The sequence below is a fragment of the Benincasa hispida genome, chromosome 6, assembly GCF_009727055.1.
Source record: "Benincasa hispida cultivar B227 chromosome 6, ASM972705v1, whole genome shotgun sequence".
Taxonomy (NCBI): Eukaryota; Viridiplantae; Streptophyta; class Magnoliopsida; order Cucurbitales; family Cucurbitaceae; genus Benincasa; species Benincasa hispida.
This window is the reverse complement of record NC_052354.1, coordinates 17328602-17346075: the sequence shown is the minus strand read 5'-3', so window position 1 is coordinate 17346075 and position 17474 is coordinate 17328602. Positions and strand designations below refer to the sequence as shown.

Sequence of the window (17474 nt, the reverse complement as noted above, 5' to 3'; positions counted from 1 at the left end):
TTCAAATATTAATTATATGAATGTGATTCATATAAATACTATAGCTTAAATGAGAGAATGTTAAACTATAGTTTATATTATATATGATATAATATAAACTATAGTTTATATATTATAGTAGATATAACATATAATTTTAATATATGATATATATAGCAAATTGGTTAATATATATAATTTAAAAGTGTTTTTTTTAATTAATTCGTTATGGAGGGAGATATTTCTTCCCCTTTATTCTCCCGTGATGTGTAAGTGGGGAAGTTGGTTTCTGGGATCCATCTTCTCCCTACAATCAACGTAGAAAACATTCATCCTATCCCACTAAAGATCTGCAAAATTTTCTCTCAACAAAATTCCCTCCCTACCAAAATTAAAACGAAGCCCACACACTCTCGTCAATTCTCACCCTTCAAGAATACCGAGGTTTGATTATGCTGGTGTCTTGTATTGGGTTATGGTGTTGCTGCAATTTTTTGGTGTGTTTGAGCCTCTGGGAGAATTTGTTAAGTTCATGACCAGAAGGGAAGCACGAAGATAATCTGGTCTTCAAAGGTGAGTGAAATCTTCATCCCTTAATTCCTCTAAAAATTTTGTATAGCATGTTTAATTAGAATGTATTCTATCTTTTCGTCCTTTGAAATTATGATTGTTTCTGTAAAAATAAAACTAGAGCTATGATCCACTTCTGCATCAGGTGTTCACACATCCTTTAGAGTTATCTTCTTAATAAAGTTGGCTTTAAACAGACTATGGAATCTGATCAGTATATGATAACAAAAAAAGGAAACTTTTGTTGGAAAAAGCTATGCCTGTGATGGAATATTTAAATTGAACATTGAAAATATCAATAAAGCAATCTACTCGTTCAGTTTATATGCTCTAATATTTAAATTTTTTGCATGCTCATTTATGTCATATAAATAATAAATATGTGGGGATGATGAGTAGCCTTGGATTAATTCCTAGCTTAAAAAGTAATTTTGAGAAATGTGAAATATGCAGCAAAGCTAAGATCACAAAAGGACCTCATAAAAGTGTTGAAAGAAATACTAAATTAATTTGTGTGAATTTGAAGATTTTTAACTAGAGAATGAAATAGATATTTTATCACTTTTATCAATGTTTTTTAAAAAATATACTCATGTTTATTTATTGAAAAATAAAAGAGTGATGCTTTTGAGAATTTTTTTTTTTTAAAAAAAAAAACTCCTCGAAGTTGACAATTTGGTAGAAAAATTAAAAGAATTAGAAGTGATAGAGGTCAAGAATATGAATCATCTGAATTCAAATCATTAGGAACTATTCATGAGATTGTTCTCCCATATTCACATACTTTTAATGGAGTAGCAGAGAGGAAAAATAAAACCTTAACTGGTTTGATTAATGTTATGCTACTAGAATCAAGTGCATCTTTTAATCTTCAGGGTGAAATGGTTTTGACTACTTGTCATGTGTTAAACAGAGTGCCACATAAAAAGACAAAGATTACATCTTTCAATTATGGAAATGGTATAAGCCAAATTTGGGATATATAAGAGTTTGGGGATGTTTAGCTTTTTTATGACTAATAGATTCTAAAAGGCCAAAATTAGGGTCTAAAGCTACCACTTCTGTTTTTCTTAGATATGCAATTAATAGATAGGCTATAGATTTCTTGATATTGAACATAATGTGATTTCTGAATCAAATAATGCAATTTTTCATGAAGAAAATTTTCCTTTCAAGTCAAGAAATAGTGGAGGTCAAAGTAATGAACAAACTTCTAAGTTTGGTTCCTCTACTCCTAGTGATGACAATGATAACAATTCTCTAGTTGAACTGAGAAGGAGTAAAAGAGCAAGAATTGTGACAAATTTTATGTTTACAATGTTCAGGAAACATTAATATTTTTGCAAGAAGTTTTAACATCTCCAGATGCAATTTTCTGGAAAGAGGTTATAAATGATGAGAAGGAATCATTAATTTCTAATAAAACTTGGAAATTAGTTGATTTACCACCAAATTGTAAAACTATTGAGTGTAAATGAGTCGTAAGAAAAAAATTGAAACCAGATGGTAGTATAGACAAATATAAAACTAGATTTGTCGCAAAAGGTTTTAAACAAAAGGAAGATTTTATCTTCTTTGATACCTTTTCTCCAGTTACAAGAATCACATCCCATTAGATTGTTACTTGCAATTGCTACAATTTTTTATATGGATATTCATCAAATGGATGTGAAAATAACTTTTCTAAATGGTGATTTAGAATAAGAAATTTATATGAACCAACTTGAAGGTTTTATAGAGCCTAGACAAGAGAACAAAGTTTGTAAGCTTACTACTCCATATATGGCTTAAAGCAAGCTCCAAAGCAATGGCATGATTTTTGCATGCTAAACAATGTTTATAATTTATAAACGAAATGAAGGTAACAAGTGCATCTATTATAAATCAAGAAAAGATTCTCATGTTATTATTAGCCTATATGTTAATGAATTATTGATCTTTGGCTCAAATAATTTTTGTTATAAATGAAACAAAAAAGTTGTTGAGCACTCATTTTAATATGAAAAATCTTGGTGAGGCTAATTTTAATAATGAAAAATCCATATGGATTTTTTTTTCTTAACCAATCACATTATATCGAAAAAAATACTCAAGAAATATAATTATTTTGATTGTAAACATGTGTTTACTCCATTTGTTTCAAGTGTTCACTTTTTTTCCATTGAGAATTAAAGTGATGTAATTAATCAAAAGGAATATGCTAGTATGATTAGTAGCCTACGATGTGCAATTGATTGTATTAGACCTAACATTACATATGCAGTAGGAGTTCTTAGCAGATTTACAAGTAAGCTAGGTAAAGAGCATTGGCATGCCATCGATCATGTTATGAAATATTTATTGGGAATAAAAGATTATGACTTACTTTATAAAAAATATTCTACTACTATTGAAGGATTTTCTGATGCTAACTAGAATATATTGTCAGGTGATTCTTTATCTACTACAAGGTATATTTTTACTTTTGAAGGTTGTGCTATTTGTTGGAAATCTAAAAAAACAAACCATTTTTGCCAACTCCACTATGGAAGCAGAGCTGATTACTTTAGCTTTAGCTAGTGAGGAAACAAGTTGGTTAAGAGATCTATTATATAAAATTCCAATATGAGAAAAACCAATACCTCTTGTCTTAATAAATTGTGATAGCACCGCCACAATCGGTAGAGTAAAAAATCATTTTTATAACGGTAAATCTAGACCTACAAGAAGAAAACACAGTACTGTGAGAGCTTATTTGAGTAATGAGATCATTAATATGAATTACATTAAATCTTGTGATAATCTTGCAGATCCATTAACAAAAGCCTTAACTAAAGAAAGGGTCTGGAACATAGCGAGGGGGATGGGGGTTGAAGCCCTTATAATTATCACGATGTTGGTTGTATATCCTAAAACTTGCAGTTTGTAAACTTTAAACATATTCTATTTACAATAAAGATGTTAGTGAGGTTTATTTAGTAAAGTAGTTATTGAATATGTGAATTACACCTTTTAAACCTAAATCCAATAAACTAAGAACCCTTGGCTATAGCATGAATACTTAAACTTTATGTGGAGACATAAAAGTGAATCAAATTCAAGTAATAGCCAAGACGGTCTATAAGTATAAGGATAAGACTGGGTACCTTATCCTGGGACACTATGGATGCGACCCACTTTATAATTGTTGCAATAGTTGTAAAGTATTACAAACGATGTATTCCTGAATCGTTCATGTAGAGATATGCGAGTGGAGGTATCCTATGCAAAAGACGTTTTCATAAGATCAGACCACGAAATAATCACTTTTCTAACGTTATTTACTGTTTAAATTGACTATTTCAAAGTGATGAACTAAGGTAACTCAATCTTAATCCTAATCTAATTATGAACTCCTATTTATTCGGATTTATCCTTTAATTTGCATGGGTGAGAGTGACACAACATTTCCGACTCAATAAGCCTCCCATTTTAGGAGTAAGACCGAGTAGATAGCTGAGGACATAGTCCTGCAAGACGGAATTCACTCCTACCCGCTTTTAGGGTTAGTAGATAGGTTGTTCTCTTAAATACTGACTCCTTATCTTGAACAAGAAGTCTTGTCCTCTTTTTGGCCTGAGAGGGACTTGGTTTAATGGTAGGACCACAAATCAATTGTTCATTAGTGGATCAGTGGAGACTTAAGGAGCGAAATGTATTACTGAGGTAAAATGGTAATTTAGACCCAACTGTAAACACGAACAATCTATGAAGGATCGACTTACTAATCATGGTTAAATTAAGTAGACAGAAATATATCTACAATGAGAAGAGTGTAGTTATTGGGCTTTAGTGGAGTGTCTCGATAGTTAACGTATGTCGGTTAATTTGGTTAAAAGAGTTTAACCATTTAATTTCTGATTGTTGGAGCTCATGATCTGTTAGGTCCCCTTACTAGCTCATAAATGGATTAAACCTTAGAATAGTGTGATGAGAGATTTTGAAATGTTCAACTTTGATTTAGGAGATTATTAATTATATACAATATAATTAAACATTTAATTATGGAATTAAACGAAATTAGAGAGTTGCAAAATATTTAAATATGATTTGAATATTGTATACATCAATAGGGATTCATGTTTGGAGTTGGTGGTTTGATAATTTAATATTTAATATTAAATTATTAATTAATTAAAACTAAAACTGATTTTAAGAAATTTGATTTTAAAATTAATTTTATTTAAATCAAATTCTTTTTAAATTTGATTTTATGAAAATCAACTTTTTATTTTAAAAATGGAGAAAGTGGGTTTATCCCACAAATTCCATTTTGAACGCCACGTTATCTTCCACTACTTGCATGCTTAATTAGTGACATCTTAGTGTGCAATTGATTTGCATACTTTACTCCTATAATTAGAAGAAAATTTGGCTGAGAATAGGTTCATGCAAAATGACAAAGAAATGGTTCTTCTTCATTAGTTGCACCAAAGCTGAAAAAATCTCCAAAAATTCCCTTCACTTTCTTCTCATTTTGGATCCCATGATTAAATTTAAGGTCAGAGGATAGAAAGGAAGACTCTTGTGGTAGTCTACAACATGTTCGTGAGAAGAAATCGGCTATGGATTGGAGCTATTTGGAGTTCTATGAAGGTTGTTTACTCTAAACCCTATTTTTTTTTATCATTTTGAACATGCATGCTTAAATCTCTAAAATTAATGGAATTAGAGTGCTTAAAATTTGAATTGCTTAAGTTAAGTATTAACACCTACAATGAGCCATATATAAGGAAACTCACCTAGTGATCAGAGATTCAAAGGGAAAAATGAATTATGAGGTGGTCGAGAAATGCACTACCTTTATATATTGATTCATCTCTATGATGTGAGTGCATTATCTTATAATGATATGAAGGTTGAGTTTTTTTAATAAACTCTCAATAAAATTTGTAACTCTTATGAGTGGGGTGTGTCATGTTATAGGAGTACCCTTGACAAATTTTACATATATGAATGTGAGAGTGAGACTGCTCGTTATGAGAATATAGGGTCTATTCTCAAATATATTCATGAAATACTGGGATCAGGCCAACATGAGTGTAGTTCAACTGGCATAGTGTTTGTATTATCGACTTCGAAGTCAGAGGTTGAGGTAAAGGTCATTTTGTCATTTACTAATTCAAATTCATTTTTTCTATTTTTAAAATTTGGTTATTTTTCTTTTTGGTCCTTAAAATTTTCCTATCCATTTTCATAGATAAATTAATGTAATGAACATCACATCATGAAGTGGGTCTAGGTTGGTGGGTAATTGGTAATTTACAAGCAACTTTTCAGTTATTTTAAAAACTAATTTTTCTTTATAGAAAAACATACAATAAACAAAGTGATAATTTAACATGCGGGACAATTTTTTACAAAGTTGATAATGAATGTCAACGCTTCTAAAAAAAATATCCATACAAATAAAAATATTGAGATGTCAAATTTATAGAAAGAAAATATTGATATTGATGATGATGATTTTTCTTAAAAATAACAAAAAAAATTGTAAATTAGTAAAAAAAAAAAAAAAAAAATTATGTTTTTAAATTAGTTAACATGATTACTATTCTTATAGCTGATTTCAGATCAAGTGGCATATCGATAACGAAAATCAAAATAAATAAATTAGTCAAAAATATAGTATGATGGTTCAAGCATGATTTGGGCTAAAAGACAACTTATAACCAAATTGAGCTTAAAAACAAGGAGTTGGCTTAAACATGGCCCATGCTAGAGTACTCAACATATAAATATATCATGACAGTTCTAGGAGAAGTAAGTCTATTCTAATACTAAAACTCCCTACTTGCTAGTTACACTTTTTGACTTAAGCATCAGAACCTATGTGGCAAGTATCATACCAATGTGTAAATCTTTTCATCTTATTGGTCATGTTCTTCCTTAAATTATAAATTTAACGTGAAAGTCAATTGTTTTTTTCCTATTTAGATTTTGACATCAACAACTACTTATATTTATTTTAAGTAATATTTTGTTACTTATATTTTATGTTTTTTTGTTTTTTATTTTTTGTTTTTCTTTTCCGCTACATAATGGAAATATTCATTCTCTCATCTTATCGCTGTCAACCCCTATAAAAATGTGAAAATGTCTATGAAAGTTTAATAACATGCTAACAACCCAAATTCAGGCTCATAACATGCTAACAACCCAAATTCGTGATGCATAAGATCCTAAGGGCTCTAATAAATTAAGAAAATTAATATATTATTTCCAGAAAATAGGGTGTTATATCAAACTTTTAAATAATTAGAAGAAGAAAAGGAAATTCAACATTTTAAACTCCGGTTGTTAGTTAAAATTGCTTTATTAATTTACACCACCTTGTAACATGAGTGTAGTTCAACTAACATAGTACTTATACTATCAATTTGAACGTTAGAGATTTAATTCTCTCAATTTGAACGTTAGAGGTTTAATTCTCCAACCCTATACTTTAATATAATACCTTCGCCCAACAAAAATTACACCAGTTTCCTTGATAGATAGATAAAATATCTCAACTATACACCCTTTATTTTAAATTTCCAATTCAAAAAGGCATTTTATTGAAAGGAGATGTTAAAAAAAAAATTATAATAAATAAGGAAAATTATTTACACAAAATAGCAAAATTTTAATCTTCTTTGATAGAGACGGATATATCTATCGGTGATAAAAACTGATAGAAGTTTATCACTGATAGACGCTATTAAAAATCTATCCGTCTATCAACAATTTTTTTTTTTTTACTATTTCTATAAATAGTTTGATATTTTTTTATCTATAAAAATTTTCCTTCATTAAATTGACTTATAAATCATATCACCAAGCTTTTTTCACCCAAGATGAGATAGAAAAAGGATAAAAATCTTGTGATTGTTCGTGCACTTTTTTTATTTGTTTATTTATTTCGGTCAATTTAATCCTTACATCTTTAAATCAAATAGAATCAATTTGATTGAAATGATAATCGAACCACTAAAATCAAGTTAGTACATCTGACGTAGAGAATATGAAATGATAACGTTAATAAAATAAAGTATGTGGAAGTTTATAAATTTGAGAATTTGAAAAGTATAGATAGGAAATATGGCACAAAGTTAAATTCAATAGGGTAATTAATATATTCTTGAAAAAGAAAGAATCAATTGGCTTTTATGGAACCATATGTGGTCTTGTTCATCTTGTTGTACAATTACAAATAAAAAGTTCCAATATATAATTTCACAATTGTTTCTCCTTTTGGAAGATACACCATTCTCAGTTGCTTAATTATTGTTGATCTAAAGGCTTCAGGTGCTGGTTTGTGGTTGTTGAGTTTTGGAGTGAAGTTGGCAATTCTTCATTACTATTATTCTCCACTTTGAATTGAACTTTATCTTTGCTCTTTCCCCACAAAACCAAGTAAAGGCCTATAATTATCACAGCTGCTCCAATAACCCTGAAAAATAATTCAATTTCTTTAGTGTTTTTCTTAGTAGAGAGTCATTTAGACACCTCAAATTGACTGATATGGTTGAAATGATTTTCTATATACACTTTAAAATAATGTTTTTTTTAAATCTATCATTTGATTTTTTTTTCTAGTTATAAAAAAATAAATTTATAAGCACGATTCCACCTTTAAATTTACTGGTTGTTATTTACTTTTTATCAATGTTTTAAAAAACTAAGCCAAAATTTGAAAACTAAGAAAATAGTTTTTAAAAACTTGTTTTTGTTTTTGAAATTTGACTAAGAATTCTACTTTTTTTTACTTAAGAAAAATGTAAATTATTGTACAATTTTGAGAGGAAATAGACCTAATTTTTTTTTAAAAAAATGAAATAGTTGTTGAATAATATCTAATTTATTAGAAAGTCATTCTAAACCACTACTCAAAAATCCATGGTGGAGTGTTTGAATGAAGCCATTTTTATATTTATGGAAGTTAATTAGACACTAAAAAAATGGAAAAAATACAAGGATCAAAGAATAAAATATGTTTAAGAATTGGATCAAGATATTCAAAACTAAAAACATAGTGATGCACTGGTTAAGTGGGAAACTTTCTTATTTATATTGGAAAAGAATATTCTCAATGTTTATTATATAGAGTTAATGAAAAAAAGTATAGATCAAGAGGTTATGTTACTATACGTTTTATTTAAATGTCAAATACCAATTAGAATATAAAGAGTCAACATGAACATATCTAACTTAGTTAAACTTAGTATTATCAACCCAAAGTCCAATCTCACATCCCACATATTATAAAAAAAAAATTAGGTAAGTCGAGGTAATTACCTTCCTAAATGTAGTGTCTCGGCAAATATGAATGAACTGATTACAGCAACTATGACCATGCTAAGAGGATTGAATGCAGTTACAAATACAGGTCCTTTTAACTTTACCACCACTCCTTGGAGATAATAGGCAATTCCAGAGGATATTATACCCTGTAATTGACATAACCTTCAATTTAGTCAGAATGAGTTTATAAATACAAGTCCTTAAGATCTGAGGTTCAATCGTCATCCCTGCGATTGTTATACTAAAAAAGGATAATAGTTCATTAATTAGTTTATATATATATATATATAAATGAGAATTACTTACACCATAGAGGGCAGCTAAGAGTATGGAATCTGCATGTAAAGGCCATGCAGATGGATTGTCCCATTCAAATGCTAAGGCTAAAATAGTACTTTCAACAGCTCCAGCCAAGCATATGAATGTTGTCAGTGTAAGCTCAGCTGGGTATGTTCTTATTGTATGTGCCTGTAAGTAGGAACAATTTATCAAACATTTAAACTTTTTCTCATTAAACCTTAAATTATAAGAAATACTCTTCCTCTCGTTTCAAACACATATCTATTTTTATTTTTGATCTTTCATGAACATTTCAAAACTAATATCAAAGTAAAATATCCATTAAATATTGAGGCATTGAAATAATCTGTAGCAGCTGTCATACTGCTCTACTACAAGTATACCTATTCGGTCGTATAAGATCCCAATTTTTGTCCAAATTCTCTAAGGAATAGTTTATCCACCTTTTTATGGGGTTTCTTTAAACCTTTATAAAGAATAAAGGTATTTTGAAACAAAGGAAAAAGTTGAGGTTTTTTTTTTTAATGAAATTAGCAAAAATGAGGTTAATAAAAAATTGGGAAATAAAAGAGGGGGTCAATTTGTACCAGAAGAATGGTGAAGGCTGAGGAGCAAATACTTGAAATGGTGATAACAATGGCAGCCTTAACAGGTTGTTGCTTATTTGGAAGAGTGGAATAAGAATGAGGATTGGAATTATTTAGTTTGGTCCAAGGCAAACTCAATAAAGGTCCTTTTATAAGAGTCATCATCATTGCTCCTCCAACTGTAACTAAAGTCCCTAAAATCTTTGCTTGGCTTCTTAAGCTTCTAATATTCACCTTCTCCATTCTTCAAAAAGACATAATAATAAATTAATTAGCATCATTAATAATAAGTTATTACATTCATTACTTAGCTCTGTTATATACCTACAAATCCAAGCCATTAGAAATGCAAAGGCAGGAAGAATATTGCACATTGCTGTTGCAAAAGTTGCTGTTGTGTATTTAGTACCAGAGTAAATTAAGCTCTGAGCTATTACTGGCCTGTGTAACACAAAAATTTGAGTTAGTTACAGACATAGTACTGACGATGTTGTTGTTACTTCTTATACGCATACCATGTCCACCAATATTTATGTATATATACTTGTTTATATGTTGAAATAATTTCAGCATGCCCACACCTAACACCCTTTGCACGCATGCAAGCCCACTCAGCCTCTCACCCAACCGCTCACCTTGAACCCCGACCTCTTGCACACGCCATATCCACCTAGTCTCTCACTCTTACTGCCCACTTTGCACGCTCCATGCCCACCCAACCTCTCACCTAGCTACCCACCTTACACCCCTGAGCCTTTGCAAGTGCCATGCCCACCTTGTCCTTCCCGCTGCATGATGCCCACCAAACACCCCTAAGCACACGTCATGCCCACCTAATCCCCCCTTGCATGTATGTGCCCACCTTGTAGCCCTTGTACGGTGATGCCCATCAAGCACCTTCTGTGTGCACACACACCCACCTCTATGTGGACAAGCATGTTTATGTAACTTATTATGGTGAAATCATGCATATAATTGTTTTTTTTTTAACAAAAGGTGATGGAGTTGTTCTTACTCGAGTAAGCCGAGGAGAAGAATCTTGGCGAAGATGGGGAGAGTCATCTTTGGTCTTATTTTTCTGTCATGGAAAATGAATAAATAAGGATATGATAATCAAATTTAAGTAACGAAAAAGAGTGAACATAAATATTTGTATACCTATCCAAGACAAAAGCAAAAGGAGCAACAACAATGGCACCGATGGAGTAACGATAAACAATAGTAACAAGTTGGTTCATTCCTTGGTTTAAAGCAGCCTTACAAATAATAGACATTCCTGCTGATGCAAATCTTAATGCAATAGCTCCCAAATATGGCTTTGCTTTCTCAAACATTTTACCTGCCTTCTCCATCTCACTCTCTCTTTCTCTTTCTCCCTCTAAAAATGTTTTTGTCAATATAAAATAAATTCACAACACAAAAAATAAAACCACTACTTTCAACCTCCTTTTATAATGGATTTTGTATGCTAATTAACCTTTGAGTTAATACATAACCAAACATTAAAAACTATCTAGGAATATGACTTTTTTCTTTTTGTTTTTTAAGCTTTACTTTTTCTTTTTCTTAAAAAAATATATACGAATAATTACATCATTAATATCCTTTTCGATTAAGCATTTATCTTGAGTTATGATTATCTCAATTAAATAACAAGAAATACATGGACTAAAAGATAAAATATCATAATCCAAAATACATTTTAGCAGTTCAACAATCATAAAACTTTTATTATTGATTTCGAGGTTAGAGGTTGGATTTCTTCCGTACAACAAATTACAATTAAAATTTTCAATAATATGAATCTAAAAAGAGGTTTATATCATCATGAACATATGTATTTATTAAAATTTTGTTTTATTGTGACGTTGAGGGGGTAAACATTGAGGTGAATATGTTCTCGAGAATCATGTCTAATCCATGTATTTGAGTGGTGGCTAATAGTAAAAGAAGATGAATTCGATGCTAGTGTTGAGAACAATTATCACAAGAAGGTTGCAAGAACAAAATTAGAAAAAAGAAAAATAAGTTTATAATATTTTTGTCCTCATTTTTGATTTTTTATTTAAATCTTTTTCAAATTTAGTACTTGTAATTTTAGTAAATGATAAACTCAGTCTTTACATTAGTTTGTGTGTGGTTATCTTTTTCAGAAAAGGTAAAAGGAAGTTTTATTGTTGTCCTAGTACTTAACTTAATTTGAGGCTTTTTGTCTTTTCAAATTTAGTCTTTATATTTCAAATATTCATTTTGAGGTCATGTTTATCTATCTGTAATGAAAATTGGTGTATTCATAATAGGATTTCATTGATGAATCAATTGTAATTGGCCTGCAAATCGCAAATGTAACTAGGTTAATTTTTATCGCACTTTTACTTAAATTTACGAATATATCACATTTACCTTTACCGTTACCGTTCCCTTTACTGTTTGACGCTAAAAGTAACAATAAATGAGAAAGATTTGTAATTTTCATACGGTTACCGTAACAATATTTGTAACAATAACAATAATGGTAAAGGTAATGGATTCCACATCATTTTGAAATATAATCAAATTGAACACTCTTCATTCTTTATCAGATTGCGCATTTTGATTATAGATTTGGAAGTGAGCCTCATAGTTCATTACAATTATGCAACACAGGTAAATAACAACAAACTTAATCAACTAGAGTTCATTTTTTAGATTACCATGGATGGATTACGTTTTACATGGGATAAAAGTGGTTTGACTTTAATTTTCACGTTGGTTCATGGTTAGTATCTTTTAGGTTTTAGTATCATTTTGATCTTTATATTTTAAGGGAACTTTTAAGGGTCTTCTAAAATATAACCTAATTAAATACACTAAATTATAAAATTGTCATCTTAAATCCATCATTTTTTTTTTCATAAATGGTTTAATGTGTTACAATATTACATTAAAATCAAGTCCAATTGTCCATAACACCTCTAGTCATTTAAAAAAAAATCAAAAAGAAAAAAATATGGATATCGTGTGTATTAAATTGGTTTTTTTCAAAATTGTTTGTTTTTCTCGCTCTCCCTTAGGAATGGACGACGGATTTGGGCAGAGCACAATTTCGCTAGTGTTGGATTGCTTCCAAGTCGGAGATCACTACTTCTCTCAACCACCCACACATGAGAGTCGCAGGTTCAAATATATATGAATTTATTTCAAATAATAGTTTATGCCCTAATTTATTGTTACATGAAGTATATATTTGTTAAAAAAAAAAAACTAAATATACATGTGTTGATATGATAAATTATGTGAAATATATATTTAAATAGAAATGACATTAAAGATAAAATATGAAATATATATTAGTATTTGAATTAAAAACATTTGAAATAACCTTGTATATATTTTAAATAAACTTCTTATATGTATACATATTAAAAGAATGAGACACAGATGAAAATGAAAAGACTTGTAACCGTATTATGCATTAGATGTAGTCCACCATAATTATATTTCTTCTAAATGCATTTGAAATAACTTCGTATATATTTGAAATAACATTGTATGTATTGGAATAAACAAATTTGAACAACGGAGCTTGAATATCCATAAAATAATACGTAAGGAAGAATCCACCGTTGGACGTAGCAAGAAATGGGATTTTGACCATAAACAAAACGAAGCACAAACATGATTAGCATATTATATTCTTTAATTTTAGGGATATATATCATATTAGTTAACGAATAAAATAAGAAATCATTAAATGAGAGTCTATAATTAATTATGATATATAGTGTAATTAATGATTATTAAAAAAAATAAAATATCTAAATAATTAATATTAAATATGGTTTATTTTTAAATAAATAATACAAAAATTTAATATGGGAGCATAAGTATCTCAAGGTTAAAATTGTTAAAAAAAAATACGCAGAAATCTAGTTATGAAAAATAATTAAAGTTTAGGATAATTGGATTTAGAAAAAAATCAATTTTATTTTAATAACCACTACAAGAATTCTGGGCTTTAATGTCGGTTGGAGAAAACTAAAGCAAATGTACAATGTCGGTTTCTTAAAAAAAAAACGGATCTTTAATGTCTGTTTTAAACAGACATTAAAGATAGGGCTACAATGTCAATTTAAAACCGACATTGTAGCTCTCTATTTATTGTTTCCCATCAATTTTCACTTTTTGTTTCCCTCCTTCAATTTTTTGCTATCCTATCAAATTTCAGGGTTTGGTTATATATAGGAAAACGAAAAGAAAGAGAACTTCAACTCTGGTCGTACGACTCCCTTCTCCCTCGTGAGTTCTTTCACCTACGACCCTCGTCGTTTTCATCTCCTTTAGCTGCACAAGCGTCATCGGCCACACCTACACTGCCACCTTCATCGATTATCTGCAAGTCTTCGTCCGTCACTGTCGTCAATTGCAGTAGATTTTAGTGGGTGTTTTCCTCTCTCCTTCATGAGTCCCCTCACCCACGCCTGTGTTCATATGGAACTTCTTCGCTCACCTTTGATACTTGTACGCCTCCCATCTGCATCTTTGAATGCTGTGGATCATCAATCATCACCTACCTCGAACGATAGCTATCACATTTGAAAGGGAAAAAATTATCAAAATAAAAGGGAGGGATGATTTGGAAATAAAATAATTTCAACTAAATTGAAATTCTAGAATTTATATTTTTTATAAATGCAGCTGAAAACAATATACTTGTCATATTTTTTTATAGATATTTTTCAAACGTATTCACTCATAATATACTGTTCACAATTTCTCTCTTTCATGAATCACCATGTAAGAGCCAAGGCAACATTTATTACCGTTTATGTTGATCTTTTATTTAGATAATTGTTGTTGGTTTATTTAGATATTTATTACCAGCTAATTTCAAGTAAGTCGTGGAAGAATATCATGTATTTGATCTACGATTTTGGGTTAAATTCTGGACATAGTACACGATCTACACATTTTACCAAGTCAAGTTAGATGCCACCTAAATTGTGTACAAGGCTCACGATTTCTTTTTAGGTAAAACTACCCTATTTTTATCAATAGTAAGTTTCAATTTCAATTCTATTTCTGAAATTTGTTTTTTAAACATTATTTTTTTAAAAAAATTGCCACTATCCTATTTTTGTCATTTATATATATATATATAAACTGCCATATTATTGAAATTAGTAGATGTTGTGAAATATTGCTTGTGAAGTAAGTCATTCCTCATTTTAGTTATTTTATTTTTAATAAATCTTAAATTTTATCTTAAGAAAGCTAGTTTATTGTTGACTTTTTCAAAACTTTTTATAATCTTTATGAGCATTTTCACTCTAAATTTGAACAACATATTCACTTATGGAATATTTTTAAATATAATAAAATGAACTAAAATATTTTACAAATATAGCAAAGTATTATTGATTGATGTTGACAAATATTGATAGATTACTATCATCTATCACTGATAGATATTGATAGACACTGGACACTGATAGATGTCTATCAGTATCTATGACTGATAGACTATGAAACTTGCTATATTTATAAATATTTTCAATAGTTTTGTCATTTAAATTAACAACAAAAAGAAAGTTGTATAATATTTGCCAAAACAAGTTTTTGTAGAAAAGCTAAAAGGGTCTGATAACATATGCTTGATATTGTTATAACTCTTCATAATACTATTTGATTAGTGGTTTTTTTTGTGATTTTTCATTACTGGTTTCATAATTGATTTTATTAGTGGTTTCATAATTAAAATTTTAAAAGGGAATAAAATATGAATATGTTCTTTTCAGAATCATTTCTAGTTTAAGTATTATATCACTTCTAGTACAACAATGAAAGGAAAAATAGTGGTCATTCGATGTTCATCGAGATAAATGTGACATAAAGTTGAAGAATCCTAAAAAATGAAAGAGGAATTTTTTTTTTTTTTGAAAAGATATTTTTAATCCATAATTTTTTATAATTCCTAGATTTCAAAATAGGAGTTTTTTTTTTTTTTTTAATATTGGGATTAGGAAAACTATTTAAGAAAATATAGTGGTTTTGAAACTATTTAGAAATCTATGGTTGTTTGGGAGATTTTGAGGCGGAGATTTAGTTTACAATATTTTGTCAAGGGTTCAACCCATGACCTGTCGAAAATTAAAGAAGAGATCGAGAGTTTGACCCTCGACCTGAGAAGAGAACGAGGTTCAACCCTCGACCTATCGAAAATTAAAGAAGAGATCGAGGGTTTGACCCTAGACCTAAAAGAAATTGAGAAGAGGACGAGGGTTCAACTCTTGACCTGTAGAAAACTAAAGAAGATTTGTAAGAGAAGATGAGAAAATTTGAAAGAGGTCAAGGGTTCAACCTTCGACCTCTCGAAAATTATAGAACAAACCCTCGATCTAAAGGAAATTAAAGAATCGTTTAGTAATTATATACGCGATCGCACACAATCATTTAGTAAAATTACTATGCGATCGTTTAGTAATTCTTTATTAACGTAACAATAGGTGCAAACTTCCGGAAAGAACAAGTGAACGATGAACAACTTATTTATTAGAAGCTAAATGATCGTTTACAATCTCTCCACGATCGCTCAGTATGACTAAACGATCGCTTACTAAATCCTCTGCGATCGGTCACAAACTCCTACACGATCGCTTAACTATTACTATTACACGATCGCTTTCTCAGAACCTATACGATCGCCTTTTACTATACGATCGTATACCAAATGCTACACGATTGCCTAGTGGAAGTAGACGATGAGCAGCACGTTGCGATGGCCTCTCCGCGACAACGTCTTCCGAACTCCCACTCTCGAGAGCTCTCTTTCCTCACTACACGATCGCCCGTAAACTCCTACACAATCGCTTAGCTATTACAATTAGACGTCGCTTAGCTATTACAATTAGACGATCGCTTTCTCAAAACCTATACGATCACCTACCTTTTACTATACGATCGCTAAGCTTTACTACATGATCGCATAGTGAAAGTACACAATGAGGGCACGCTGTAGTGGCCTCTCGAGAGCTTTTTTTCCTCAATACACGATTGCTCATAAACTCCTACACAATCGCTTATCAATTATAAATAGACGATGGCCTTCTCAAAACCTATACGATCGCATACCTTTTACTATACGATCATATACCAAATACTACACGATCGCTAAGCTTTACTACACGATCGCATAGTAGAAGTACACAATGAGGGCATGCTTCGATGGCCTCTCGAGAGCTCTCTTTCCTCACTACACGATCACCCACAAACTCCTACACGATTGCTTACCTATTACAAATAGACGATGGCCTTCTCAAAACCTATACGATCGCATACCTTTTACTATACGATCGTATATCAAATGCTACACGATCGCTAAGTTTTACTACACGATCGCATAGTGGAAGTACACGATGAGGGCACGCTGCGATGGCCTCTCGAGAGCTCTCTTTCCCTACTACATGATGATCGCCTTCTTAAAACCTATTCGATTGCTTACCTTTTACTATACGGTCGTATACTAAATGCTACACGATTACTAAGCTTTACTACACGATCGCCTAGTGGAAGTACACGATGAGAGCACGCTGCGATGGCCTCTCGAGAGCTCTTTTTCCTCATTACAGGATCACCCATAAACTCCTACACGATCACTTACTTATTACAAATAGACGATGGCCTTCTTAAAACCTATACGATCGCATACCTTTTACTATACGATCGTATACCAAATGCTACACAATCGCATAGTGGAAG

The 17474-nt window shown here is 30.5% G+C and overlaps 1 protein-coding gene across 1 annotated transcript; it reads right to left on the bottom strand.

The window, feature by feature from the left end:
• Positions 1 to 7711: 7711 nt before the first annotated feature.
• LOC120079592 (WAT1-related protein At2g39510-like) lies at positions 7712 to 11154 on the bottom strand. The gene is made up of 7 exons (XM_039033820.1): positions 10896 to 11154; positions 10753 to 10815; positions 10062 to 10178; positions 9738 to 9981; positions 9157 to 9318; positions 8845 to 8996; positions 7712 to 7999 (listed from the first exon to the last, which is right to left on the bottom strand). Exons 1-7 carry the CDS (start codon positions 11087 to 11089, stop codon positions 7831 to 7833), a joined length of 1101 nt encoding a protein of 366 aa, XP_038889748.1. The 5' UTR covers positions 11090 to 11154; the 3' UTR covers positions 7712 to 7830.
• Between the last annotated feature and the right edge of the window lie 6320 nt (positions 11155 to 17474).

Bases quoted from the DNA above. Each gene is read 5' to 3' on its own strand.
- LOC120079592 (XM_039033820.1), bottom strand. From the start codon at position 11,089: ATGGAGAAGGCAGGTAAAATGTTTGAGAAAGCAAAGCCATATTTGGGA. The intron at 10,816-10,895 runs GTATACAAATAT...TTTCCATGACAG, and splicing joins TTTGCTTTTGTCTTGGATAG to AAAAATAAGACCAAAGATGA. The intron at 9,982-10,061 runs GTATATAACAGA...GTCTTTTTGAAG, and splicing joins CTAATGGCTTGGATTTGTAG to AATGGAGAAGGTGAATATTA.